Consider the following 27,666-nt stretch of genomic DNA (forward strand, 5'->3'; position numbering starts at 1 on the left):
TTTCTTCGGATACTCCGGTTTCCTCCCACATTCCAAAAACATGCTAGGTTAATTGGCGACTCCAAATTGTCCATAGGTATGAATGTGAGTGTGAATGGTTGTTTGTCTATATGTGCCCTGTGATAGGTTGGCGACCAGTCCAAGGTTTACTCTGCCTCTCGGCCGAAGATAGCTGGGATAGGCTCCAGCACTCCCCCTTAAAACAATACTAAATGCGTACAAATGACAAAGGGAAGTGCATAATGAACATTTAATGGTTTAATGAACTTTTATGGTTAGTTTTACTTTCAATGAAGACCATTGTTCCCAAAGACACGATGTGGTAGCGAGACAACACTTGTTTTCTCGTGAGTTATTTCTTAAATTCAATTGTGTTTCAGGCCCCAGGCACCATGAAAATGTTATAATACAAGAAAGAAAAGAAAAGCAGAGGACCAGACTGGATGGCAGGGAACAACTAGAAGACATCTACTAAACATGATGTCCAAACCAGTGAGTTTTCTTTTTGTTTTTGGTAATTTAAAACAATTCTGTGTCATATACGTTTTGTCATCCTGTTCTTGCTTGCTTCGGATTCAGACCTACCACCATTTGAGGTAGCTTAAAAATGTTGTTTACATGGCAGTGGATGTGTTATCAGCATCATCGTATCAGAATGTTGCTGACTCACTTTTGCATTACCAGAGGCTAGAAACTAGAATATTTGTATAAATTGCATTTTGGGGCTAGGCGACACAAACTTGTTACGTTATCGGCTCCACAGGGTGCGTCATTGTGACCATTTGAGGTTACTAGAAACTATGCAAACTACAGTCCCAGACCTGATTGGTGTATTTAAGGATGTCGGTATTTCTGTAAACTCTGTGTTTATATGTTTTATCTACTGTATGCTCATCTGCCGGTTAATGTTTGCATTTTCCTCGGTGTAAGTCAATTACGTGTAGACGTGTTTGTCTGTGACTTTATCGGAATGATGGATTTCTGTGTGACCGTCACTGCTTTGTCTGTTGATGTTTCGATGTGTGTGTGTGTGTGTGTGTGTGTGTGTGTACAGCAGGAATAAAGCGCCCCATTGATAAGAACAAGTTCTTCTTGTTAACGTATCAGCAGAGCTGGATGCCGGCCAGTGTTAAAAGTCTCAGGGGCGTATTTCTACACAACCCCTTGCTATGACACGGCACTTACTATTCTACAGCTTCAAACACACACACACACACACACACACACACACACATGAATGGCGAGATAGTCCCGAGAATGGAACATGTGTTAACGCTCTCCTTCCAAGAGATACATTGAAGAGGACATTGAGCAATGTTTCATCTTACATCTCTCTAGTGGCCGGCCGCCTGCTTGCAAGGCGTCTAAAATGCTTCCATGTGCAGTCCACACATTCCGACTACCTCTCTGAGGCATTTCAAGACTCCCCCTAAAGATACCAGATACCCCAAGGGAAAGCAGATAGTCATGAGAAATACCTGCTGGCTCCGGGTTACCCATAAGAGTTTTTGAATAACCGGATGAGGGAATTTTTGCCATTCTTCGTGCATACGTTTGCACGGCGATTGTTTTCCTACTGTTATACACCAGGGAGATGGAGCCAGGGCTGGTTTACGACAGTCGTAATCACCATCCCTGGCGGCTGCACAGGGCCATCATCTCCAATGGGCTGTTGCAGGGCACACCTTGCTGTCAAATAAAAGTGTCTGGATGAAGGTCGGGGGGAAGAACAAAGCGGTGTGTTGAAAAATGCAGATCTCAAAGGACGAGATATATACGTACATATATACATACCCGTCCGTCTGTTGCACCGCAGGCAATGTTCTGCCTGAGGTCTATTTGTTTAACCATCACATATCACTCTGGATTAAAGCAGCGGAACTGGCCCGTGCTATCATTCTTTGCTCGAACCCCAGGTTGTGTCAAAAACAAGTGACTTGCAATGACAAATGTTGTTCGGTGTCAGAACTACATACCTACATACCAAAATGGAGTACTGGGGGCCATGTTTACTTTCGGAAACCACTCAAACGCATAGTATTCACGAATTTCCGACATTTTTACAAAAACATCCCAACCGGGCATCATACCCTGTACTGTGAACGTAGCCTCGTTTATCGGAAGACTCTAACGGTCTAGCAGAACCAATTGCCAGGCCAATAGTTGGTAATGGTACTCCATAAGAAAGACCAAAAACCCTGAAAAAGGAGGACTGGGGACCATGTTTATTTGTGGAAACCACTTCTCGAACGCATAGTATTCATGATACATATCAAATTTCCGACAATTTAACAAAAACATCCCAACCGGGCATCATACCCTGTAGTGTGAACGTAGCCTCATTTATCGGAAGACTCTAACTGTCTGTAACTGACCATAAGAAAGACCAATAACCCTAAAAATGGAGGACTGGGGGCCATGTTTATTTTCGGAAACCACTTCTCGAACGCATAGTATTCATGATACATATCGAATTTCCGACATTTTAACAAAAACATCCCAACCGGGCATCATACCCTGTAGTGTGAACGTAGCCTCGTTTATCGGAAGATTCTAACTGTCTAGCAGAACCAATTGCCAGGCCAATAGTTGGTCATGGTACTGCATAAGAAAGGCCAAAAACCCTGAAAAAGGAGGACTGGGGGCCATATTTATTTTTGGAAACCACTTCTCGAACGCATAGTATTCACGATACATATCGAATTTCCGACAATTTAACAAAAACATCCCAACTGGGCATCATACCCTGTAGTGTGAACGTAGCCTCGTTTATCGGAAGACTGTCAAGCAGAACCAATTGCCAGGCCAATAGTTGGTAATGGTATTCCATAAGAAACACCAAAAACCCTAAAAATGGAGGACTGGGGGCTATGTTTACTTTTGGAAACCACTTTTCGAACGCATAGTATTCATGATACATATCGAATTTCCGACATATTAACAAAAACATCCCAACCGGGCATCATACCCTGTACTGTGAACGTAGCCTCGTTTATCGGAAGACTCTAACTGTCTAGCAGAACCAATTGCCAGGCCAATAGTTGGTAATGGTACTCCATAAGAAAGACCAAAAACCCTAAAAATGGAGGACTGGGGACCATGTTTACTTTTGGAAACCACTTTTCGAACGCATAGTATTCACGATACATATCGAATTTCCGACATTTTAACAAAAACATCCCAACCGGGCATCATACCCTGTACTGTGAACGTAGCCTTGTTTATCGGAAGACTCTAACTGTCTAGCAGAACCAATTGCCAGGCCAATAGTTGGTAATGGTACTGCATAAGAAAGGCCAAAAACCCTGAAAAAGGAGGACTGGGGGCCATGTTTATTTTTGGAAACCACTTTTCGAACGCATAGTATTCACGATACATATCGAATTTCCGACATTTTAACAAAAACATCCCAACTGGGCATCATACCTTGTACTGTGAACGTAGCCTCGTTTATCGGAAGACTCTAACTGTCTAGCTGAACCAATTGCCAGGACAATAGTTGGTAATGTTCTGCCTGCCGTCTATTTGTTTAACCATCACATATCACTCTGGATTAAAGCAGCAGAACTGGCCCGTGCTATCATTCTTTGCTCGAAGCCAAGGTTGTGTCAAAAACAAGTGACTTTGCAATGACAAATGTTGTTCGGTGTCAGAACTACATACCTCATGATTGCATTTAATCAGAAACATCACTGCACTTTTTAATCGTAATGCACGGGTACCCGACATCTGTTTGCACGTGAGGGCATTCAGGATGACAAAACCGCAATATTAGACAAGGTTTTAGTTGACTGCGTCAAGACGGAAAGTATCATCATACTGTATATAGCCCTGTCTGACTGAACTGATTTACTAACTTCCATCCCCTTAGCATCGGACATTATATGGTAATTCGAGAAGCCGTATTTAAAGAGCATGAGAGATGGTGAGGACTAGTGTGTTTCCAGATGTCTCTGATGTAGATCAGAGCAGTCGCCACCAAAGTGTGTGTTCCAACATTACCGCTCTTTAAAAGCTTTTAGGTAACTCTTAAGTGAATGGAAAGTGACAAATCCAAAAAAAGCGGTTTAAACAAAGAAAGGTCTAGGGTCTTACAAATGAAACTGGCGCTATGTCGTAAACCGCCAAAGACGTTGCATCTCCAATTTGAGCATCACACCAATCAAGTGCTCGGACAATAGATCCCGATCTATGCGATGGACTGGATACCGCTGCATCTGAGCAATCCAATGGAAGGCCTTGTTAGTACTGTTATTATCTGGGAATGCCATGACATCACCGACACATTGTGGCTTTTCTGTTCAAGATCTTCAAGAACCGCAGTCGAAACGCTCTGGTCGCCTATATCCGACCTATAAGTCATCAAAATGTGTGTTTTGCCGCTTTGGGTTCAGGTTCTCATAGATGGAGACTAAAATGTTGTCCAAAAATGTACATCAATGTTCCACCCAGCCAGGTTTTGACCCCTTTTTCATACGTTCATCGGCACATCAAATACCCCTTCTTAATCTCCTACGCAAAATAATTGTATCACAATGTTGAGTCTGGCTGCACAAATTCCCTGAAAATGGAGAACTGGGGCAATGTTTATTTTTAGAAACCACTTCTCAAAAGCAGCGTAGCCTCGTTTATCGGAAGACTCTAACTGTCGAGCAAAACCAATTGCCAGGCCAATAGTTGGTAATGGTACTCTATAAGAAAGACCAAAAACCTGGAGGACCTGGAGGAAAAATGGAGGACTGGGGGGCCATGTTTATTTTTGGAAACCACTTCTCGAACACATAGTATTCACGATACATATCGAATTTCCGACATTTTAACATAAACATCCCAACTGGCCATCATACCCTGTAGTGTGAACGTAGCCTAGTTTATCGGAACCAATTGCCAGGCCAATAGTTGGTAATGGTACTCCATAAGAAAAACCAAAAACCCTGAAAATGGAGGACTGGGGGCCATGTTTATTTTTGGAAACCACTTCTCGAACGCATAGTATTCACGATACATATCGAATTTCCGACAATTTAACAAAAACATCCCAACTGAGCATCATACTTTGTAGTGTGAACGTAGCCTCGTTTATCGGAAGACTCTAACAGTCTAGCAGAACCAATTGCCAGGCCAATAGTTGGTAATGGTACTCCATAAGAAAAACCAAAAACCCTGAAAATGGAGGACTGGGGGCCATGTTTATTTTTGGAAACCACTTCTCAAACACATAGTATTCACGATACATATCGAATTTCCGACATTTTAACAAAAACATCCCAACTGGCCATCATACCCTGTAGTGTGAACGTAGCCTCGTTTATCGGAACCAATTGCCAGGCCAATAGTTGGTAATAGTACTTCATAAGAAAGACCAAAACCCCTGAAAATGGAGGACTGGGGGCCATGTTTATTTTTGGAAACCACTTCCCAACATCCCAACTGGGCATCATACTTTGTAGTGTGAACGTAGCCTCGTTTATCAGAAGACTCTAGCAGAAACGGTCTAGCAGAACCAATTGCCAGGCCAATAGTTGGTAATGGTACTCCATAAGAAAGACCAAAAACTTCTTTTTTAAATACTCTCTGGTACAGGAGAATAATTGAGTATAATTGTTTGTATGTAAGAACATATCCAGTATTTGCCTCTTAAATGTCATTTTTCCATAGCTCACCATTCTAATAATAAACCTTGATGTCACCATACCCTCCAAAGGCACTGTAAGGTATTTCTGGATTACAAAGCAACTGATGTCAATATTTACTAAGGGGGGGGGGGGGTTCTCCTGCGCTTCTTTGTCATGCTTTGTTGACATGACAACCCCATCCAGCCACCGCCTGGCAGGAAATTCAGGATGTCACTTCGGTCAACATTTCTCATTTTTTCATATTATTATATTACACCCTTTGAGGGCATTCGTGTCAAAGCTGCAGTTTGCGGCCAATTGCCTTCGGCCATTGTTTTAGTGCTGTTATTCCGGGCGCTGGGCCTTTATATAGCGCTGATAAAGACCAAAGCGATGACGCATTCATCTTAATACGACGTGGTATCAGACAGGTGCACCGTCTTGTTCCTACCTTTTTGTAAGACAGCGCAATTAATCTGATTTGTGCCAAGTTTAAAGCAAAGACAGCAGGAGAAGAAAAATGAAAAACTAAAAGAGAAAGTCATGAATTTTACAGTGGAGTCAAAGATCTGCAGTCGTGGTTACCTTTTTATACTTTTTTTTTCTGTGGTAGAACTAGGGCAGTATGAGCTATAGAGATGAGTCAAGTCATATGATGCTGAGATGGAAAAAAAAGCCATTATTATGGAAAGAAATGTCCATTGATGCTTTTATTTTGAAAATGCATGAACTCTAACTCATGCTAATGCTAACTAATGCAGAGGTCCCCAAACTATGGAGTGCAACCCTGCGGTACAAGGGTGTATGATGTATGAATTTTCAGTATTTTTCTAGGGTAGAATCGGAAAGGCCTGGTCTAGAGTTTGGTCAGGAAGCAGAACTGGAGGTAGCAGAGATGAGGATGCTGAGGTTCTCATTGGGAGTGACCAGGATGGATAGGATCAGGAACAAGTTCATCAGAGGGACATTACATGTTAGAGGCCTTGGAGATAAAGTCATAGAGACCAGACTCAGATGGTTCGGACATGTCCAGAGGAGAGATCGTAGAGCTGTCAAGGTTTATGGATATAGTGAAGGAGGACATGAGGGTAGTTTGGTTCTCACTCAGTACAGATGCAGAAGACAGGATTGGATGGAAGCGATTGATTTGCTGTGGCGACCCCTGAAGGGAAATGCCCGAAGAGAAAGAAACGACAGGAATCAGAACTGGAGGTAGCAGAGATGAGGATGCTGAGGTTCTCATTGGGAGTGACCAGGATAGATAGGATCAGGAACGAGTTCATCAGAGGGACATTACATGTTAGAGGCCTTGGAGATAAAGTCAGAGAGACCAGACTGAGATGGTTCGGACATGTCCAGAGGAGAGATCGTAGAGCTGTCAAGGTTTATGGGTGTAGTGAAGGAGGACATGAGGGTCGTTTGGTTCTCACTCAGTACAGATGCAGAAGACAGGATTGGATGGATGCGATTGATTTGTTGTGGTGACCCCTGAAGGGAAAAGCCCGAAGAGAAAGAAACGACAGGAATCAGAACTGGAGGTAGCAGAGATGAGGATGCTGAGGTTCTCATTGGGAGTGACCAGGATAGATAGGATCAGGAACGAGTTCATCAGAGGGACATTACATGTCAGAGAGGCCAGACTGAGATGGTTCGGACATGTCCAGAGGAGAGATAGAAGAGCTGCCAGGTAGAAGAGGTTTATGGGTGTCGTGAAGGAGGATATGAGGGTACTTTGGTTCTCACAAAGTACAGATGCAGAAGACAGGATTGGATGGATGCGATTGATTTGCTGTGGCGACCCCTGAAGGGAAAAGCCCAAAGAGAAAGAAACGACAGGAATCAGAACTGGTGGTAGCAGAGATGAGGATGCTGAGGTTCTCATTGGGAGTGACCAGGATGGATAGGATCAGGAACGAGTTCATCAGAGGGACATTACATGTTAGAGGCCTTGGAGATAAAGTCAGAGAGACCAGACTGAGATGGTTCGGACATGTCCAGAGGAGAGATCGTAGAGCTGTCAAGGTTTATGGGTGTAGTGAAGGAGGACATGAGGGTCGTTTGGTTCTCACTCAGTACAGATGCAGAAGACAGGATTGGATGGATGCGATTGATTTGTTGTGGTGACCCCTGAAGGGAAAAGCCAGAAGAGAAACAAACGACAGGAAGCAGAACTGGAGGTAGCAGAGATGAGGATGCTGAGGTTCTCATTGGGAGTGACCAGGATGGATAGGATCAGGGAAAATTGCATCAGTTTTCATACGGTTTTCATCAGTTTTCCCAACAAAATCTAACAAGTAGTGCAGCATACAGTACATACGTAAGAAGATGATGAAGTCCGGATTTCTGTCTACATTGCAATAATTATTATTTGTACGTATTAATTCTAAAATGTAAAATTGTAAAAAATAGCCTTTACCAGAGTCACCACTGCACTCTAGCGGGGAGGTAATGGCCATATGTGATTCATTTACAACAGCGCCTTTCAATTAATCCGGACAGGGTTGCAGGCGCCAAGTTCGGGCCTCGTGCCACCTGATCGAGAGAGAAAGAGCGATCCTCTGCTCTCCTCTGGGATGAGCATTGAAAGGCGATGCCTTTTGAATCGATTCGCTTTTAACTTGTCACTCTCCCCTTCTCTTCCTCTTGGACTGTTTTCCTCTGGAGACGGTGAAACCGGCCCAATAAGACACTCGGGTTTTATCAGAGGCACCCTGAGAGGAGCGCTAATTCTCTCGCAGGCGTCCCACTCAGAGACCCCCCCTTAGGATGTTTTGTCAGACTATTTCCAAACTGGGGCGACGTGCTGTGGTAGTAAGTGAAAGCAAAAGAAGGGGGGGGACACAAAGTAACCACAGTGACCAGATGGAACCACAGATTGTTGCAAGGGGGCGAACTGCCTCAGCAAAACCATATGGGTCAAAAATGCTATTTTTGCTAAATCCCATTTTTTTTTTCCACAACATAGTAAACAAAAAAACGAAAAACCCGAAAATCCAGCATCTGTATGTCTGCGGGGCATTCCGTTTCTTGGAGGGTTCGATTTCGACTTATGAGCGTGATTCCAAATATTAGCTCGCCAAGATGTAATACCGCAAAGCATAAAGTTACAACATAACTTGCCAAGGCTAATGCTGCGGGGCTGATTGTGACGGGAAGAAATAACAAAAGAAACGGTGATGATGATGACGAATTAACGACAGGAAAGAAACCAAATCCGTGAGATCAGACGTTTGAATGATGACACCCCCGTAAGAAAAGACAAGTAGTGCCATCAGGATAGAATAGGATTAAACGCCGCAGCTTAGCCGTGTCTGAAAGAATAATTGTATTTGTCGCTGTCTGTTGGGAAGCGCTTTCACCTGGTTGCTGATGTAATCTGGATTTATCCGACTTCCTGTCTCATCTTGCAACAGGGGATTTTTCAATCTGGGGGACGCAGACAGGTAATACAGCTCTGCAACATATGCGTTGAACCAAATCGTTGCTGCTGTTAATGTCTCTTCCCGACACATTGTTGTCTAAATAGAAATTAATGAATTGAACTAAGTCTGCGAAATAATAATAATAATGACTAACCATTGTTTATTTATGCAGAATTTTCAATTAAATCATATTATATGCACCATATCGTAATTATCTATGAATAAAATAGAGCAATTAATAACCGTCTCAGGTCATGTGAGTGTAAACTGCAGTGAGCAGTTTTCCACTCTAATTTGAAAACGATAATAAATCAACAGGAAGGTGTCAGAAGAGAACAAGTTCAAGGGGCTGAGGTGTTTGACGTTTCCGGGACTCGGTTAATTAGTTCGATGGGGGAAGCTGATGACAAACACAGATTGAAGTTCGAAGAACAGTCGGAGGGTTCACACGGATTTAAAGGTGAGATAGTCACATGACCAGACTTCTAACGAGTTCTGAGGAATTGATTTAATGGTAATGGTTTTATTTCATTTGAACGTGCATCAGATTACAATTGAATGCATCACATAATCAGTTCACAGTTCCACATGTCCAAAAGGAGTAGGGAGAAGCAAAGCTTATTAAATCCTACCCCTCCATCTGGTACTTTTACAATCAGTAACTGTTACATTTGTTCACTTCCTGCTTTCCTAATATATATATATATATATATATATATATATTTAAAAAATGTATTTAATTTTATTTTTGTCATGTACTGAAGTAGGAGGTGATATGACCATACAATGACATAATGGGTACCGTAGTAACTGTCAATATAGTGATATATATGGTTGCATCATGACAATCAGTAACTGTTACATTTGTTCACTTCCTGCTTTCCTAATAATTTTTTTTTATTTTTATTTTATTTTAGCACGTCATGATTGGTTCAAGACTCTTCATCCTTGTATTTAGCAAACATCAACTGCTTGTATTGTTTCTTGAATTGGCTCATCGTTGTGCATTGTTTGATTTCCTTACTCAATCCATTCCATAGTTTGATTCCACATACTGAAATGCTATGGCTAGCATAACGTAGTCCTAGCATATAAGTGTTTCAAATGTAGTTCTTCCCTGAGATCATATTTCTCCTCTCTTGTAGAGAAGTATTGGATGACATTTTTAGCTAATTGGTTATTTTTAGCCTTATGTATTATTTTAGCTGTTATATCAGCAAGTTTTAAGTATTTGTGATTTTAGAAATAAGGAGTTAGTATGTTCTCTGTAGGCGGCATTATGAATTATCCTTACTGGCCGTTAAAGGCAGTGGTCGGAAATTTTGACGCTGATGAACATCAAAATTTCATGCTTTCATTGTTAAGCCCTACTTGGAAGATCCTTAAGATCCAACAATGCAAAATGTAACTTATTTGCATTTATGAAGAAAACAATGCAGATGTCTTGACTGGTTCTGGTAAATAATAAATAGTTGTATTCAGTTATGTTTGATTCTTCAGAGCCGTGTTGGTAATTATGACCCACTGTAGCATTAAAAACAAACCTTATCTGATTTTTCTAATTAGGCTTATCAGCATTTTTTGTTTTTTTAAATAAAATTTTTGTCATGACCTGTCCAGACAATTACAATATTTATACTGTAAATAGTCAATATCGGTCTGGATATTGCATTTATTCAGTGTGAGTGGATTGACTCAAAGATTACAGTTTCTTTTTTACAGTTAAGCCTAGAAGGCAGAAGCCGCCCTTCCACCCACCCAGAAGACTTCCTCTTTGCACGAGTCAGGAAAGGAAATTTAGCCCAGATGTGACTTCAAACAAAAGAAAAGCAACAGGGATAGGAGGTGGGATCAGGCCCATCTTTTCTCGTGACCCCAAGACCCCGCTCCTTCCTGGCATCTGTCTATTTTTCCTCCTCTGCTAGATTGTCTATTGTAAGTTGCAGTCCGTCGGGTGTGTCATCGGTACTTTCACCAAATATGGTGAACAAGCGCGGATGAAGCATTCCCCATTTTTCTGCTTTGTGTTTCTTTTTTTTTTTTTTTTGTCATAGATCAGCAGCTAAGTATAGCTAACGACCAAAGCCTGAAAAATACTAGGATATTAATCATAATTTCATGCAAAAGAATGGGATTTTTTTTTTTTTTAGGTCCTTTAGGGATTTTTTTTTATTTCCAGAGAGTGTCCACAAATCGTATTGCTTGTCTGACAAGGGTTGTTTTGATAATGTCGTCACTTGGACTCAAATTAGGCTAATAAATCTTTTTTTTTAGCATCGGAAATTGAGCAGGGCTGCACGGCGGATGAGTGGTTATTGCGCAGACATCACAGCTAGGAGACCTGTGTTTGATTCTCCTCGTGCATGCATGGGTTTCCTCCCACATTCCAAAAACATGTTAATTGGCGACTCCAAATTGTCCATAGGTATGAATGTGAGTGTGAATGGTTGTTTGTCTATATGTGCTCTGTGATTGGCTGGCCACCAATCCAGGGTGTACCCCGCCTCTCGCCCGAAGACAGCTGGGATAGGCTCCAGCACCCCCTTATGAGGATGAGCGGTAAAAAAATTATATTAGGTAATATAAATGTTAAGTTGACTATAGGGGTGTTATTTCATGTCTAGAGGGCTCTAATAGTGTTAAAAGCCATATTTAGAAGGTCATAACCAGGTTTTCTATGCTCTCACCATGAAAATATCCACATTTATAAATGAGGAGTCTCACTTCACGGAAATACTGTATGTACTCGGTATAAACTTGTCTCATAATGTACGGTGCATTTGACAAGACATCACTTTGCAGGCCTGTTATGATGCACATTTTTTCCTTGAAATAATTTTTTTTTCTTATTCCACAAAGATCCAGGTTCAATTCCACCCTCGTGGAATTGCGTGTTCTCCCCGAGCATGCGTGGGATTTCTCCGGGTACTCCGGTTTCCTCCCACATTCCAAAAACATGCTAGGTTAATTAGCGACTCCAAATTGTCCATAGGTATGAATGTGAGTGTGAATGGTTGTTTGTCTATATGTGCCCTGTGATTGGCTGGCCACCAGTCCAGGGTGTACTCCGCCTCTCGCCCGAAGATAGCTGGGATAGGCTCCAGCAACCCCCGCGACCCTCGTGAGGATAAGCGGTATAAAATGAAGAAGGAAGGAAATTGAGCACATTTTAGTTCCTTTCGTCCAAGACTTCTTAGGAATTCAGGTGTTTTGTGTACCAAAATTACGACATGCAACATGTGGTGATTAAAATATATTATGCTCAATAGCGGTCCCTCTATAATAATAATAATAATAATAGTAGTAACACCAATGATGGGCACCATACTATTTGACCGCAAAAGGAAAAGATGCATCAGGAAAAGATCATGGCGATGGTTGTTATTCATTATTTTTAGTTTAGTTTCTGAACAGCACTCTCCTTGACTGCTATTGGAAAAGAAGTTTAAAAAGAACCATGCAGGAGCAAACAGATCTCCCACTGTGAAACCTGTCAAGAGCAGTCTCAACTCAATGCTGGAAACAGGAATCGAACAGCCATCTCTGACATCTGATCCCGCTGCCACGCCATTCTCCTCCTGATTCTCTTACTGTGTGCGCATCACCTGATTTATTACAAGTTACACAGCACATTATTCAAATTAAATATTTTTTGTATTTATTTATAAATTAGCAGCAATTAGCGGTAAAAGTCTATTCGATCTAATTTTTTGGACTTTCAGATTTTTTGCTGTGAGATTCCAAACTGGTCACTAGCATTACATGAGGAATTTTCCTTTCCGAATGACTTTTCCGAAAACAATGATATCCATGAAAAGGAATATTCCAATCTCTTGTCTACATGCGCCGCTATAACCAACCAAAATAGTCAATAGGGCATGCCCAGTAAAACGTAAACATCAACATCACATGATACCGACTTCCTCAAGTTTTTCTTTCACTTGTTGGAATAATTCCGTATTGCCAGTTTTTCGTCCGTCCGGTCTTGAAATTTAGTTTGGATCAAAAATAAACTAAAATTAAAATTAGGAAAGCAGGAAGTGAACAAATGTAACAGTTACTGATTGTATTGATGATGTGCTATATATACTATATCATTTCATTGACAGTTACCATGATATATGGTCATATGACCTCGTACTTCGGTACATGACAAAAATAAAATTAAAAAAAAAAATTTTAATTAAAAAAAACTCAATATAGTTTAAGTTTTTTTATGTTTTATGTTTACGTTTTTTTTAAAACCTTAAATTATATTATGGAAAGCAGGAAGTGAACAAATGTAACAGTTACTGATTGTAAAAGTACCAGATGGAGGGGTAGGATTTAATAAGCTTTGCTTCTTCCTACTCCTTTTGGACATGTGGAACTGTGAACTGATTATGTGATGCATTCAATTGTAATCTGATGCATGTTCAAATGAAATTAAACCATTACCATTACCAATACATGAGGTGTCGTTGCAGACTACCTGGAATTACAAATGCAATCGCAAAAAACGGGATCCCTGATGTGTCACTTTGCTTAGCAAAGTGTGATATACGCTGTAGGTGGATCTTTTCAGGTGTATTATTTCTCAGAGCGGAGAGACTCAAAAGTCAGCACAAAATGTCGACCGTGTTGCCTGACAATTACAGGATGTGTTGCTAAGCAGCCGACTGAGGTATTAAATCTTGGGAAGACCGGGATGACATCAGAGCCTCGTGTCAAAAGTGGCAGTAATCCACAATCCTCTCTTCCTGTCCTCTTTTGAGCGATTTCAACCCCCCTCCTCCTTCTCCTCCTCCATCGCCTTTCCTTCAAAACTACACCAACAATCCCCCCTCCTCGGTGTGTTTCCTACCCCCCCCCCTTTCCTCCCGCTACTGACTTACAGGGGCTTGCTTGTTGTCAAGTGTTTTTACAGGCTGGCTTCAACACAGGGGCAGAATTCTGTCTGGACTTTACCGAGAACTCAATATCTCACCGTCAGCCATTGCTTGCAATGACCCAGATTTTGACGAGGTCCATATCCAATATCGCAGATATGCAGTTAGATGGTCGTGGCACATTGGAAGCCCGCAAGGTACCTGAGCTATATTTAGTTTTCATATAAGACAGCCGGCGAGTGATGAGTGAATTTTCTTAAGGACAGACAAAGTAAATGCAATTGAAAAAAACAAAACAAAACACCAATTTAATCTAAATTAATCCAAGTTAATCTGATCTAATTTTATCTAATCTAATTTAATCTATTTCAAACTATTTCAATTTAATCTAAGTTAATCTAATCTAAATTTATCTAATTTAATCTAATTTAATCTAATCTAATTTAATCTAATCTAATTTAATCTAATCTAACTTAATCTAAGTTAATCTGAGTTAATGTAATTTAATCTAATCCATGTTAATCTAATTTAATCTAATCTAATTTAATATAATCTAATCTAATTTAATCTATTTTAATCTAATTTAATCTAATCTAATTTATTTTAACTTAATCTAATCTAATTTAATCTAATTTAATCTAATCTAAGTTAATCTAAATTAATGTAATTTTATCTAATCCATGTTAATCTAATTTAATTTAATCTATTTTAATCTAATTTAATCTAATTTAATCTAATCTAATTTATTTTAATTTAATTAATCTAATTTAATCTATTTCAATCTAATTACACATTTTCACACATTTTTTCCACTAGTTTTGTGCATTTGATTGTACTGCATTTTTAGCTGTCATCCTCAATTTGTTTTTGCTTTTTGAAAAAACATGTTTTTGGCAAAGGAATGGAAGCTCCATTGTCCTCCGGGAGTAAAATTTTGTGTCTTGTCTTCTGGTAAACATGCTGTGACATTACATGCATATAGACTGACAATTGATGGGAGTAAACATAATTACATCACCTAAGAAATTAATAACCACATTGATCATCCACTCTCAACATAATCAGCATATTTTCTTCTGCAGGGTGCAATCACGTCATGATTTCCCACAGTTTGTTCTGTAAAAGTTTTTTTTTTTTTGTAACACTAATGTGGTCGGCACCTTTTGAAGTGCTTCGCAGTGTCCAGATGTAAATACAGGGAGAAACGTGATAAGCTAATGATGTCTCCAGGGGAGGGAATTTAACCAATGGATAAACATATCGGAATATCTCTGCAGACTTTTTCTTCCTTTCTCTGCCCTTGTTTTTAATGCTGATTGTGTCCTGGAAAAAGGAGCAGATGGACATTGACTTTCATGTGTTTAGGGGTCTTGTATATCTGCAGTTCCATCAAGGTTCAGAAGCGTGCAGAGTAAATATGCCACACCAAAACATGTTAAAGGTCTCCAGGCGGCGGCAGAGAAAGGGAATTTCCACACACAAATTCCACAGAGGATATTGACTGAGGAGGAAAAATCCTTGTAGTGTTTGACATTTGGGTCTCTCACTTAAAACTAACTCAATCTTGGTTTTTAATGGCTGCTTTAACATGGTCATCAATACTCTGGAAAACCCAATTAAAGTATTTTAAGGTCTTTAAGGTCATATTCTATACCATAGACCAGAAAAACAATAACATAAAAAATAATAATAACATTGCCTCTGACAAAGTGTGTGCGACAATGAGTGGCACGTGAGGTTGGAAATCCTAAATATCTTTCAATTAGCTCTCAATTAGCTTTCTTTATTTGTGTATTATCAACTATAATACCCACTATATTAGGAAGTGGGGTTGGTTTGTAGTTAGGAAACACTTTGTTTTGTTTGGGGTATTTTTTGTTTGTTTTTTGTTTATATTTTTGTGTCCCGTCCAGCTAACTGGGGCAGATAGTATTGTTGACCTAAATGCGCTTACATGCTAAACAGATTTACTTCCCTATACTATGAAAATTTTTTTGGATGTTTTTTGTTATGCGAATTTGGAGACAGTAAACACTTTGGAAACTATTAAAACACATTTTTTTTTGTCGGGAATAACAAATCCAGCTGGAATAGGTGCAGATTCTGGAAGATCTATAAAGTTTTCTGTGCTGGTTATTGTATGTAGCTGCTCTATAGGAGTCCACAACTCAATACAAAGAGTCAAAAAGAGAGGATTATAAAGAAAAACACAGAATAATTTTGAAAAGCGCTATACAAATAAAATGTATTATTATTATTATTGTATTATTATTATTATTATTATTATTATTATTATTGTTATTATTATTATTATTATTATTATTATTATTATTATTGTCGTTATTATTATTATTGTTATTGTTATTGTTATTGTTATTATATGTACCTTAATCATAAGATATTATCCTATCATAGATAGACAGCAGTAATGGGGTAAAATATCTTGAAAGCATCTTTCCTGAAGGTAAAGTAGGCCGGAGTGTGCACGTTCTCCATAGCCTGACAGTGTTTTGGTATCTTATAAACAAGGATTACAAATGGATATTCTTAGCCAGTCATATAAACACCGTTATGGAAATACGGCCATATTCAAAATACAGTCGACAGTCTGGTTATTTGTTCATGTAAATATAATCATTGTCAGGAATAATTTCATTCATGTGCTTGATTACATGAAAACTGTGAAATGTATCAAACCGTTTCTTTTGTAATTCACATGCCAAAATGAAGACACCCCATAATGCTACATCAACAAAGACCGCCAGCGCCCTTGCTGCAAAACATGTCCATCAAGGCAAAAAAAAATAAAAATACACCGTTTCCTCTAAATTTAGTCGATCAATAATGCATGTGGAGAGCGGAAGCTTGTTTTATGAAGGAGCTGAATGTGGAGTGAAGCTTACGTGGACATGACAGTTGAAATTAAACACGATGGACAAACACTGAGAATGACCACCATCATCTGTCAAAGACTTCATGTGATTGAAGACCTTAATGGCGCTGAATGGACGGAACGACAGCGGCAATTTGAAAAGGAGACGCATGATTTGTCTGTAGACTTTTGAAGAGTTGCCGACGTTGAGCCAAGGGGGGGGGGGTGGGGGTCACGGAAAGTCGGTGTTGTTGCAGACATAATGTTTGGCAACCCGACGGCTAAGATCAGAAGCGTGCACATGTTGACCTGTGAGGATCATGTGACTTCTGTGTGCCTTTCTCACTCCGGAGCTCGGGCTAAGCTGCCTTTTCAATGTCGGTGCACAGTGGCTTAAGTGTCACAGTCAAAAATCCAAGGTTTAGGACTATAATAAGTAGTGAAAGAGCAAAAAAAAAGCCCAAGACCATCACACTACCACCATCATATTTTACTGATTTTTTTTCTGAAATGAGAGAATTTAACCTTCAAAATTTTTAGCTCGGGCTGCACGGCGGATAAGTGGTTAGCGCACAGACCTCACAGCTAGGTGACCAGGGTTCAATTCCACCCTCGGCCATCTCTGTGTGGAGTTAGCATGTTTTCCCCGTGCATGCGTGGGTTTTCTCCGGGTACTCCGGTTTCCTCCCACATTCCAAAAACATGCTAGGTTAATTAGCGACTCCAAATTGTCCATAGGTATGAACTCTGGAGCTCGGGCTAAGCTGCCTTTTCAGTGTCGGTGCACAGTGGCTTAAGTGTCACAGTCAAGAATCCAAGGTTTAGGACTATAATAAGTCATGAAACAGCAAAAAAAAATCCCAAGACCATCACACTACAACCATCATATTTTACTATTGGTATGATGATTATTTTTTCTGAAATGAGAGAATTTAACCTTCAAAATTTTTAGCTTGGGCTGCACGGCGTTCGAGTGGTTAGCGCACAGACCTCACAGCTAGGAGACCAGGGTTCGAGTCCACCCTCGGCCATCTTTGTGTGGAGTTAGCATGTTCTCCCCCATGCATGCGTGGGTTTTCTCCGGGTACTCCGGTTTCCTCTGGCATTCCAAAAACATGCTAGGTTAATTAGCGACTCCAAATTGTCCATAGGTATGAATGTGAGTGTGAATGGTTGTTTGTCTATATGTGCCCTGTGATTGGCTGGCGATCAGTCCAGGGTGTACCCCGCCTCTCGCCCGAAGACAGCTGGGATAGGCTCCAGCACCCCCTGCGACCCTCGTGAGGTAAAGTGGTAGAAAATGAATGAATGAATGAATTTTCAGCTTTTGGCGTCATGAACACTGACCTTAACTGAGGCAAATGAGGTCTGCGGTTCTTTGAATGTACTTGTGGGGTCTTTTGTGACCCCTTGGATTCATCCTCGCTGTGGTCTTGAGATAATTTTGGTTGATCGGCCGCTCCTGGGAAAGTGGACTCCACCACTGTTTCATGTTTTCTCCATTTGCGGATAGTGACTCTCACTGTGGTTTGCTGGAGTCCCCAAATCTTTAGAAATGGCTTTTTAAGATTGACAGTGTAGTGTTTGGTTGTGTTGTTATTGACTAATTGACTATTGGCTGTCTTTGATTTTATCAAATACCCCTCTCCCCCAAAAAACTACTTACAGTAGTTGTGTTTATTATTTTTCATAGTCGTAGTTTCCCGATATGTGTTTACTTATCTGTTACATGCCGTGCTGTCATTTTTGCATGTGCACCGTGATTGTACTCAGTGTTCCGTCTAGTTCAGTTCACCGTGTGACAAGTTCACTGCAAGTTCGGTCTCGCTTGCCCAATTAAAGAACCTCTACCTTTTTTAAGCAAGCTGAAGTACCTCTGAAAATAGAAAATGAGTATTTGAGTATTTCTTCAAAACAGTATCAAGTGAAAGATACAAACGCCGCCGTGTCATCAAGCACGAAACAAATGAGACTTTTAAAAACATTAGTGTTTGGATCCAGGTAGTCCAGCTATCCACAGGGTGCTTTTAACCTGTCAGAACCTGAGAAGCTATCGAATTTGTTTCCCCGCTGGGGACGTGAAGCTTGTCAGCTGTGGTGATCAGTCTTTTCCTGTTTCTCTTAGGAAATCATATATGAATATCTGTTACTATAGTTTTTTGTTTTTTTTTTACATGGCTTGGTGAAGTATTAATTTAAGGTACACGTTGCATTAGTAGCCAGTCAAGCAGGGTAAATAGTTAAATTTCGATATACGTTTATGTCATTTCTGCATGAAAAAAAAACTTGGATACATAATTTAACTAATCTTAACAAACAATTCATCAAAAGACTGACATATTTGCCATCTTTAATGACACAGGCACAGAAAACTTTACCATCATTCACGTCATAGAAACGAAAGAATTACGTAAAAAAAAGACATTTTTCATGTCCATGACCTTATTGTGAACTTTTTCATGTTGTCGAAAAGATGCACAAGTTCATTTCTCACACGCTAAACTTTGATGAATGGATAAATGGTGAGCACACAAGCCACAAGTGTCCGCAAGATGACTTTACCACTTTTCGGTTAAAAGATTACATGTTGCTTAGTTTGTAACCCACCAAAAACAACATCAATGTTTTTATTTTTTTATTTTTATTTTTTTACTTATCTTAAGTACCAGATGAGGCATCGATTGAGCTAAAGTTTATTTTCCACTTTAAGTTTAGCTTTTGATAGTTTCACTCGGTTATCCTTTCCGGTCTGGATGCAACAGAAAGCAAAACTGGAGGTAGCAGAGATAAGGATGCTGAGGTTCTCCACGGGAGTGACCAGGATAGACAGGATCATGAACGAGTACATCAGAGGGACATTACATGTTAGAGGCCTCGGAGATAAAGTCCGAGTGAGGGATGTCCACAAGAGAGTGAATATATTGGTAGAAGGATGCCGAAAGAGAAAGAAGAAGAACTCTTCCAAATGCCCGCAAGGCATGCTGGGTAGTCCAGCTGTCAATGTCGACCATGTTAACTTGTTTAATTACTACTCTGACAGCCGAATCGACATATTTTGCAAACAAGCAAAAAATTGGCAAACACAGCAAAATGTTGGGAGAAAGAGTAACAAACTACCCAGCATGCCTTGCGGCGAGAATATCAGGTTGATTTTTGGTATGCGTATTACACATAGATATTTGTTTATATGCCCACATGGTGCAGCATGTAGGTTACTGTGTTGCAACCATTGATAGCAGACCAACCCTTGAACATCAAACATCAAACAGCAGAGTTGAGGATGTGGGAGTGACCAGGATAGACAGGATCATGAAAGAGTACATCAGAGGGACATTACATGTTAGAGGCTTCAGAGATAAAGTCTGAGAGAGGGATGTTCACAGGAGAGATGTTCATGATGCCGAGGTTCTCATTGGGAGTGACCAGGATGGATAGGATCAGGAACGAGTGCATCAGCGGGGCATTAAATGTTAGAGACCTTGGTGATAAAGTCAGAGAGGCCAGACCGAGATGGTTCGGACTTCTAATAACAACGGAGTCCACCTGAGTAGATCTGTCCATCTAGCATGGTAGCCGTTAGCATGTTAGCATTTAAGCTATTTTACTCATGTCTAAAGGCAAATACACACATAGTATGATGTAGGGAGGTTATAGGACGACCTTGCCACTTTCTAAACTTGATGCTTTTTTGCTGGGAGCTAGCATGATGACTGTTAGCATGTTAGCATTTTAGTTAATTTACTCATGTCTGAAGGCAAATACACACATGCCATGATGCATAGGACAACCTTGGCACTTTGTAAACTTGAGGCCCTCTTGCTAAATTCTAGCGTGGTAGCCGTTAGCATGTTAGCATTTAAGCTAATTTACTCATGTCTAAAGGGAAATACACACATGGCATGATGCAGGGAGGTTATAGGACGACCTTGCCACTTTCTAAATTTGCTAGGCCCGCTTGTTAGGTGCTAGCATGGTAGCTGTTAGCATGTTAGCATTGAAGCTAATTTACTAATGTCTAAAGGCAAATAGACACATGGCATGATGTGGGGACACTATCGGACTGCCCCATATCTTTCGGGACCTGAGGCTGTCTTGCTAGGTGCTAGCATGGTAGCTGTTAGCATGTTAGCATTGAAGCTAATTTACTAATATATAAAGGCAATAGACACATGGCATGATGTGGGGACACTATGCGACTGCCCCAAATCTTTCGGGACCTGAGGCTGTCTTGCTAGGTGCTAGCATGGTAGCCGTTAGCATGTTAGCATTTAAGCTAATTTACTCATGTCTAAAGGCAAATAGATACATGGCATGTTGTGGGGACACTATGGGACTGCCCCAAAATCTTTCGGGACCTGAGGCTGTCTTGCTAGGTGCTAGCATGGTAGCCATTAGCATGTTAGCATTTAAGCTAATTTACTCATGTCTAAAGGCAAATAGATACATGGCATGATGTGGGGACACTATGGGACTGCCCCAAAATCTTTCGGGACCTGAGGCTGTCTTGCTAGGTGCTAGCATGGTAGCCGTTAGCATGTTAGCATTGAAGCTAATTTAGTAATGTCTAAATGCAAATAGACACATGGCATGATGTGGGGACACTGTGGGACTGCATCAACCTTTTTCGGTACTTGAGGCTTTCTTGCTAGGTGCTAGCATGGTAGCCGTTGGCTCGATAGTGGTGAGTGTTTATATGCATTAAATACTTTCAGTGTATCAACTGTTCATTGGAACGTATCTCCCCCCAAAAAACTTCCGTATTTGAAGTACATTATTCATTGTAGTAAATGCATAATTTATAATGTGAGTCTTGATGTGGAGTTTGGGAAAACATTATTTGGAGTAGTAAATTTTGCACAAATGTGTCCTTTTTTATTAGTATTAATGAGAATCGGATTGAAAGGCGTGCCCATATCATGGTTAAGGTTGCATCTGTAGGCATGTAGGGATAAAGTGTGTTGAGAGACAGACTATTTTCTGCAGTGTGAGGGCAGCAGGGAGGATCTGTGGCTCACAGCCATCACGGGGTATGCTGGGGGGGGTGGGGGGTGCATTCTTTATTCAGAGGAGGGGAGGGACTCAGAGAGAGAGAGAGAGAGAGAGAGAGAGAGAGAGAGAGAGAGAGGTGCAAGGAGCGCACACGTCGCACTATTAACTGGATGCATCTAAGAAAACAACTCCAAGGAAGACTTGTGCTAGAGATACACCAAAAGGGAAGTTGATCCACAATTAAAAAAAAAAAAAAAGAGCGCACCGGGCGCACGCAGACAGCGGTCATGGCGTGTGATGAATCCGGCGACGGACACTTCCAAGTGTGGGTCCTCGCGGTTCTACTAGAGCGCACCGGATCCCTGCACCCGCTTCCTTCGCTCTGTGGCGCCGGTGGTATTGCGTAAAAAAAGGCAAAAAAAAGTAAGGATTGGACGCGGGTGGCTGCAAATATGCTGCGACGAGGGTTGATCGGAAGCTCCTGGCACCAGAGGGACCAGACGGACCTTTACGCATGATCATCCAGCCGGGCCCAGGGAAGGATACTGTGAGGAGGGCGAAAAGTTGAACGCAGTAGCGGCTTAGAGGGAAGGATAACGACTCGGCAAAGGTATTTATTTATTTATTTATGATTTATTAAGTCAAATAAAAAAAAAATAAAAAGCATCCCTACTGACTGATTCCAAATCAAACCATTAAATTGCTGTTTTTTTGTGTTTAGTTTAGTAAAAAATACTACCAGACATATATTTTTTTAAAAGATTACACTTCAAGGCGTCTAAATGCTCTTAGAAATATTCCATTCTCACTGAGCAACCTTTTGAAGTATACCTGATCCGCTGCTTATCACCCCCATTAAATACCTTCACCATTTTCAACTTTTAATTGCGTTTCTACCAGCAAATCCACTTTTAATCCGATTTTCCTGGCTACGTATCACAGCGTTCATCAGGAGGTGAAGAAAATGTGCTCACAACCTCGGAAAATTGAATAAAAGGATTGAAAAGTGGTAAAAGATTTTTAAATCTTAACTAAGAACCCCCTAAAAATGGACCCTTTTTATGAGTGCAGTAATAATAATATGCATGCAGCTGCCTTGTCCTCCTGTGCTTGCTTACCCTCCCTTAAAGCTTATTTGATTAAATTAAAAAAAAAAAAAAAAAGTAGCTCACAGATGTGTGTCAAATGATTTGTCCACCCATGCAACAAAGCAAGCCGGTGGCTTTGCAGTCAAATGGAACACATAATCATTTGCACTTAATCATGCATGCTTTATAATATCGTTAAAATTCCCTGCCACGCAGGCGATAGACTTGCATGCAACAATAATGCAACTCTTGGCCTGTTCCTGTGCTTAACATTCACCTCATACTTCCCTTAATTGCGTGTTATCCATCAATGCTTCAGGGTGGAGGCTTCAGTAAAACGCCTGAACGCAACATAAGACAACCTGGAATCTTGAAAAAAAATTATATGCAGGAATAGCGGATGTTTGATGCGTCATAAAAGTTACAATAATGAACGAGGGGTCCGAATGTAATGTGACGACCTTGTACTTGGCTGAACCCCCCCACACACACCCCCCCTCCCATAATGAAAAACAACCCATATATTGATCATTTATCGCAGGTGTATTTTGCAATTCCATTCCGTTTAACAGCTTATATATATCATATGTTACTCGCTTTGTTTGCTTTTTTTTTTTTTTACCCACAATTCCATTTTTCACAGCTTCACCCCTTGAGGTTGATGAATGTACAATGTAGGTTATACATAATAATAATATTAATAATAATAATATCAAGGTCGTGTTAGGCCGCTGGCAAAACAGAGCCTCTGTTTACTATAAGCAAAAAAAAAAAAAAAACAGATTGTTTCCCCTGCTGCGTTTATGTTTATGTATAAACCGAGCAATATTAAATTTTCATTAATGTTGGAACACATGCTGACATTTTCGATTTAAGCTAGGCACTACCTCTGGAAATCCTTTATGTGTGTGTGTGTCGTTGTTGATTCCCTGCCTTGACAAGAGTGCAAAGGGACAAAAGCCCTCTTTATGTGTGTGATACCGGATATGCTAGCGCTGTTGTGAATATTTATCAGAGACGCTTTAACTTTTTTTTTCCCCCCAATCAGTCCGTGCATCAGTTGACATTGGCGGTAAGCAATGCGATTTGTCACTAGCGCCTTTCTGTTCTGCATCATAAGAGAGAACGAGTGTGGTAGAAGCAGAGACGGTTGGTATGCTTCTGTGTTTGTCAAATAGAGAGAGAGAGAGAGAGAGAGAGAGAGAGAGAGAGAGAGAGGAAGGACCGGGGGGCAAAAAAAGAAAAAAGAGCCCACCCTCGTTTTTTTCAGTTTTTTTTTGCAAACAGGCCACCCTGAAAATACTAGCATTTCTTTGTTTTCCCACAGGTCTCTGGTTCCAAATGTCACCCTCCTTGGACTCTGCCCCAGTCGGGGAACAGCAGCAGTGTGTGACGGACAGGCGAGTGGAGCCTCGAAGCGGCGTGGCCCCTTCAAACGGCCCCTGGCTCAGCTCTGCATGGCGCAACCAGTGAAAAGTCCTGCTATGGTCTGACGTCTCAGCATGGATGGAGTCAGTCAAAGGACCGTCCGCCGCTAATGAGACCGTTGCTGTTCATTCGAGGACTAGCATTTATTCCGGATTACTCCCGACATTTTCCTGATCGTTTATCACCAAACGCTTTGTGGTGGACTTTTTTTTTAAGTTTGGTATTTGGTGGATTTCTACATTACTGTTCAAGTTTTTGTATTTGTTTCAATCACTTATAGTTATTTTTTATTTAGTGACCGTTTTTTTTTTTCACTATGGAGTTTCTGGCTGGATCCTGGAATAAGGATTGGACTTCATTCTTACAGTTTTGGTTGACTGTAATCCTAAGCCTTCAAATGCAATTCAGCCCAGGTGCCTCATGCCCGGAAGAGTGTCGTTGTGACAAATTATTTGTGTACTGCAATGAACGCAGCCTGACATCAGTGCCTCTGGGGATACAGGAGGGCTACACTGTGCTCTACCTGCACAACAACCAGATCAACAATGCTGGCTTTCCTGTCGAACTTCACAATCTGGCTTCCGTGGAGACGGTATATCTCTATGGCAACCAGCTCGATGAGTTTCCTATTAATCTGCCCAAAAACACCAGAGTATTGCATCTCCAGGAGAACAATATTCAAACAATCTCCAGGGCAGCCCTAGCACAGTTGACTCGATTAGAGGAGTTGCACCTTGATGATAACTCTATCTCCACAGTCGGGGTGGAAGAAGGCGCCTTCAGGGAGGCGCTAAGCCTGAAACTGCTCTTCCTCACCAAGAACCACTTAAGCAGCGTTCCCATCGGGCTCCCGGAGGACCTGAAAGAGTTGCGATTGGATGAGAATAGAATCGCCGTCATCGCCGAGGAGGCTTTTCAGAATGTGACACGTCTGCAGCGCCTCCTGCTGGACGGGAACCTGCTGACCGACGAGGGCATTGCACCGGGGACCTTCCAGGAGTTGTCGAGCCTCCGCGAGCTAGCGCTGGCACGCAACTCCCTTACATTTCCTCCTCCGCTTTTACCCAGCCAGTCACTGGTCAAGCTGAGTCTGCAGGAGAACCAAATCGACCAGATCCCAGTTGCAGCTTTTGCAGATTTAAACAGGCTGGAGAAGTTGGATATTTCCAGTAATCAACTTCAGACACTGACGCAGGGTGTGTTTGATAGCCTGTCAAGCTTACGGCATCTCATGGTGCGAAATAACCCGTGGCGTTGTGACTGTGCGGTGAAATGGGTGGTGGTTTGGCTCAAGTCGTTGCCTTCCTCGATAAACGCCCGAGGTTTTGTGTGTCAGAGTCCGGATCGGGTGCGCGGAATGGCGGTCCGAGAGCTCACCTTGGATATTATCGAATGCCCGGTCGACGCCGGGCAACCGTCATGGCCTACTATTCGCTCCACGCCCCCTCCACCGCCCACGACCACCCCTGTCACCACCGTTATCTCCACTCTTGTAACCACGTCCGTTCCTGATTATTTAGACTCACCTTCTCCACCTTTACCCCCGATTTATAACAATCCACCCGGACCCCTGCCTCCTTACGAGGACCCACTTCAGATCTCCTTCCATGTAGTCAACTCCACAAGCATCGACGTGAGATGGGCTTCCTATTTCACCGTCACAGCCTACAAAGTCACTTGGGTTAAACGGGGTCAAAGCCAAATAAACGAAGGGATGCAAGAACGGACGGTGAACGGCGGTCAACGCCATATCAGCCTCGCTAATCTGGAACCGCGGTCTGTGTACCGGATCTGTGTGCACGTTTTGGACACCCATAACTCCTACAGGCCCGGAGAGGATACAATATGCTCTGAGGCCAGGACCAAGTCAGCTTTACCGACAAAGAGTCCTGGTTCGGGGCAAGCTCCAAAGGAGGGCGTTAATTCCACGTTGTTAATGGCCGGCATCATCGGCGGAGCCGTGCTTATCATTTTGGTAACACTACTCAGTCTCTTTTGCTGGCACATGCACAGGAAGAGCCGGTCGTCTTCGACTAAGTGGAAATACAACCGCGGTCGCAGAAAAGACGACTATTGCGAGGCCGGAACCAAGAAGGATAACTCCATTCTGGAGATGACTGAAACCAGTTTCCAGATCGTGGCGCTGAACAACGAGCAGCTGCTCAAGGGAGATTTCCGTATTCAGCCCATCTACACACCCAATGGGGGGATTGGATTTAGGGACTGTCACCTCAGTAACAACAGCTTGGCGTACTGCAAGAGCAGCAACGTGCCCAGTACTGAGTTTTGCCACACGTGATTGCTGCGGTAAACGGTACCGTGGCGCCCCCCCTGTAAACTCCAAAAAACACTTGACAAATATAAACAATACACACCGACACTGTTTGTGTCGAACAGAACAGAACAGAAAAGCGTAAAAAATTATCTTAAAATATAACTGTACAATATATATATATATATATACATATATATATTTCCAAGTTCTGTCTATGATGTAATTTATACTGTGGATAATGTGGGAATCTCTGCTATCTTTTTTATTCATACAGAAAGGAGATTCAAGTGTTTTGCTTTTTTTTTTTTTTTTATAAAGCGCAGGGTTTTGAAAAGTTGTTTTAATGGTCAGTACCGTACATGAACACAGATTTGTACAATCACCGCAACCTGGGTGTAGCTTCTGCTGTCAGCCTCGGAAAAAATGTCGGGCACTCTGAGAGAGGGCAGGGATTCTTTGCTAACCACAGAAGCAAAAAAAAAAAAAAACAAAAAAAAACATACAAAAATAGTCATTAAAATAACACAATACAAAGAATTGATGACAGGACTATGGAAAAGAGCAACACTGGTGGTGTGTTTTCTACTTGTGTTAACAATAGCGGTGCTTGTTTATGAGCAGGGGTCTCAAACTCAATTTACCTGGGGGGCCACTGGAGCTAGGGTCTGGGCAAGGATCAGGTTTTCAAAAAAAACCCAAAAAAAAACGCATTTATTAAAAACAGAAAAATATACAAACTTTTTCAGTGCTTTGGTTCCGATTTTCTACAAGAAAAGCTCTGATAAAACATTCCAAAATTTTTTATTTTTATTTTTCTGCACAAAATAAGATGAAAAAAATAAACAAATCAAGAATAAAGAAAAATCAGTAATAAATAAATATAATAATAATAAAACGACAAATAATAAAAACTTAAGAAACCACATATAGTTGGTGGGTAGACAAATTATTTTTTTCAGATTAAAATGAACAAAGCATTATTAGAGCCCTGTAGACATGACAAAACACGACTATAGTCACATTTATACTCTTTTTATTTACAACATATTGCGCAACTGCAGGGTCTTGAGACACATGCTATCTCGCAAACTAGAGAGCTAGCGACCTAA

At 41.2% G+C, this 27,666-nt stretch overlaps 1 protein-coding gene across 2 annotated transcripts; it reads left to right on the plus strand.

Annotated features, from left to right (window-relative positions):
• The first annotated feature begins 402 nt into the window (after positions 1-402).
• On the plus strand, positions 403-27,666 carry flrt2 (fibronectin leucine rich transmembrane protein 2). 2 transcript variants are annotated; one of them, XM_078794504.1, is made up of 2 exons: positions 403-492; positions 24,182-27,666. In XM_078794504.1, the coding sequence occupies exon 2, from the start codon at positions 24,599-24,601 to the stop codon at positions 26,579-26,581; it is 1,983 nt and encodes a 660-aa protein (XP_078650630.1). In that variant the 5' UTR covers positions 403-492; positions 24,182-24,598; the 3' UTR covers positions 26,582-27,666. The 2 variants fall into 2 exon arrangements, with proteins under 2 accessions (XP_078650630.1, XP_057928140.2); XM_058072157.2 differs by lacking the exon at positions 403-492 and adding an exon at positions 21,872-22,376.

This window comes from Doryrhamphus excisus, linkage group LG11 (genome assembly GCF_037039965.1).
Source record: "Doryrhamphus excisus strain RoL-2023G ecotype Guam linkage group LG11, RoL_Dexc_Guam_v1.1, whole genome shotgun sequence".
NCBI classification, from domain to species: domain Eukaryota; kingdom Metazoa; phylum Chordata; class Actinopteri; order Syngnathiformes; family Syngnathidae; genus Doryrhamphus; species Doryrhamphus excisus.

Coding starts and splice junctions, on each gene's coding strand:
- flrt2 (XM_078794504.1), top strand. CDS start 24,599: ATGGAGTTTCTGGCTGGATCCTGGAATAAGGATTGGACTTCATTCTTA.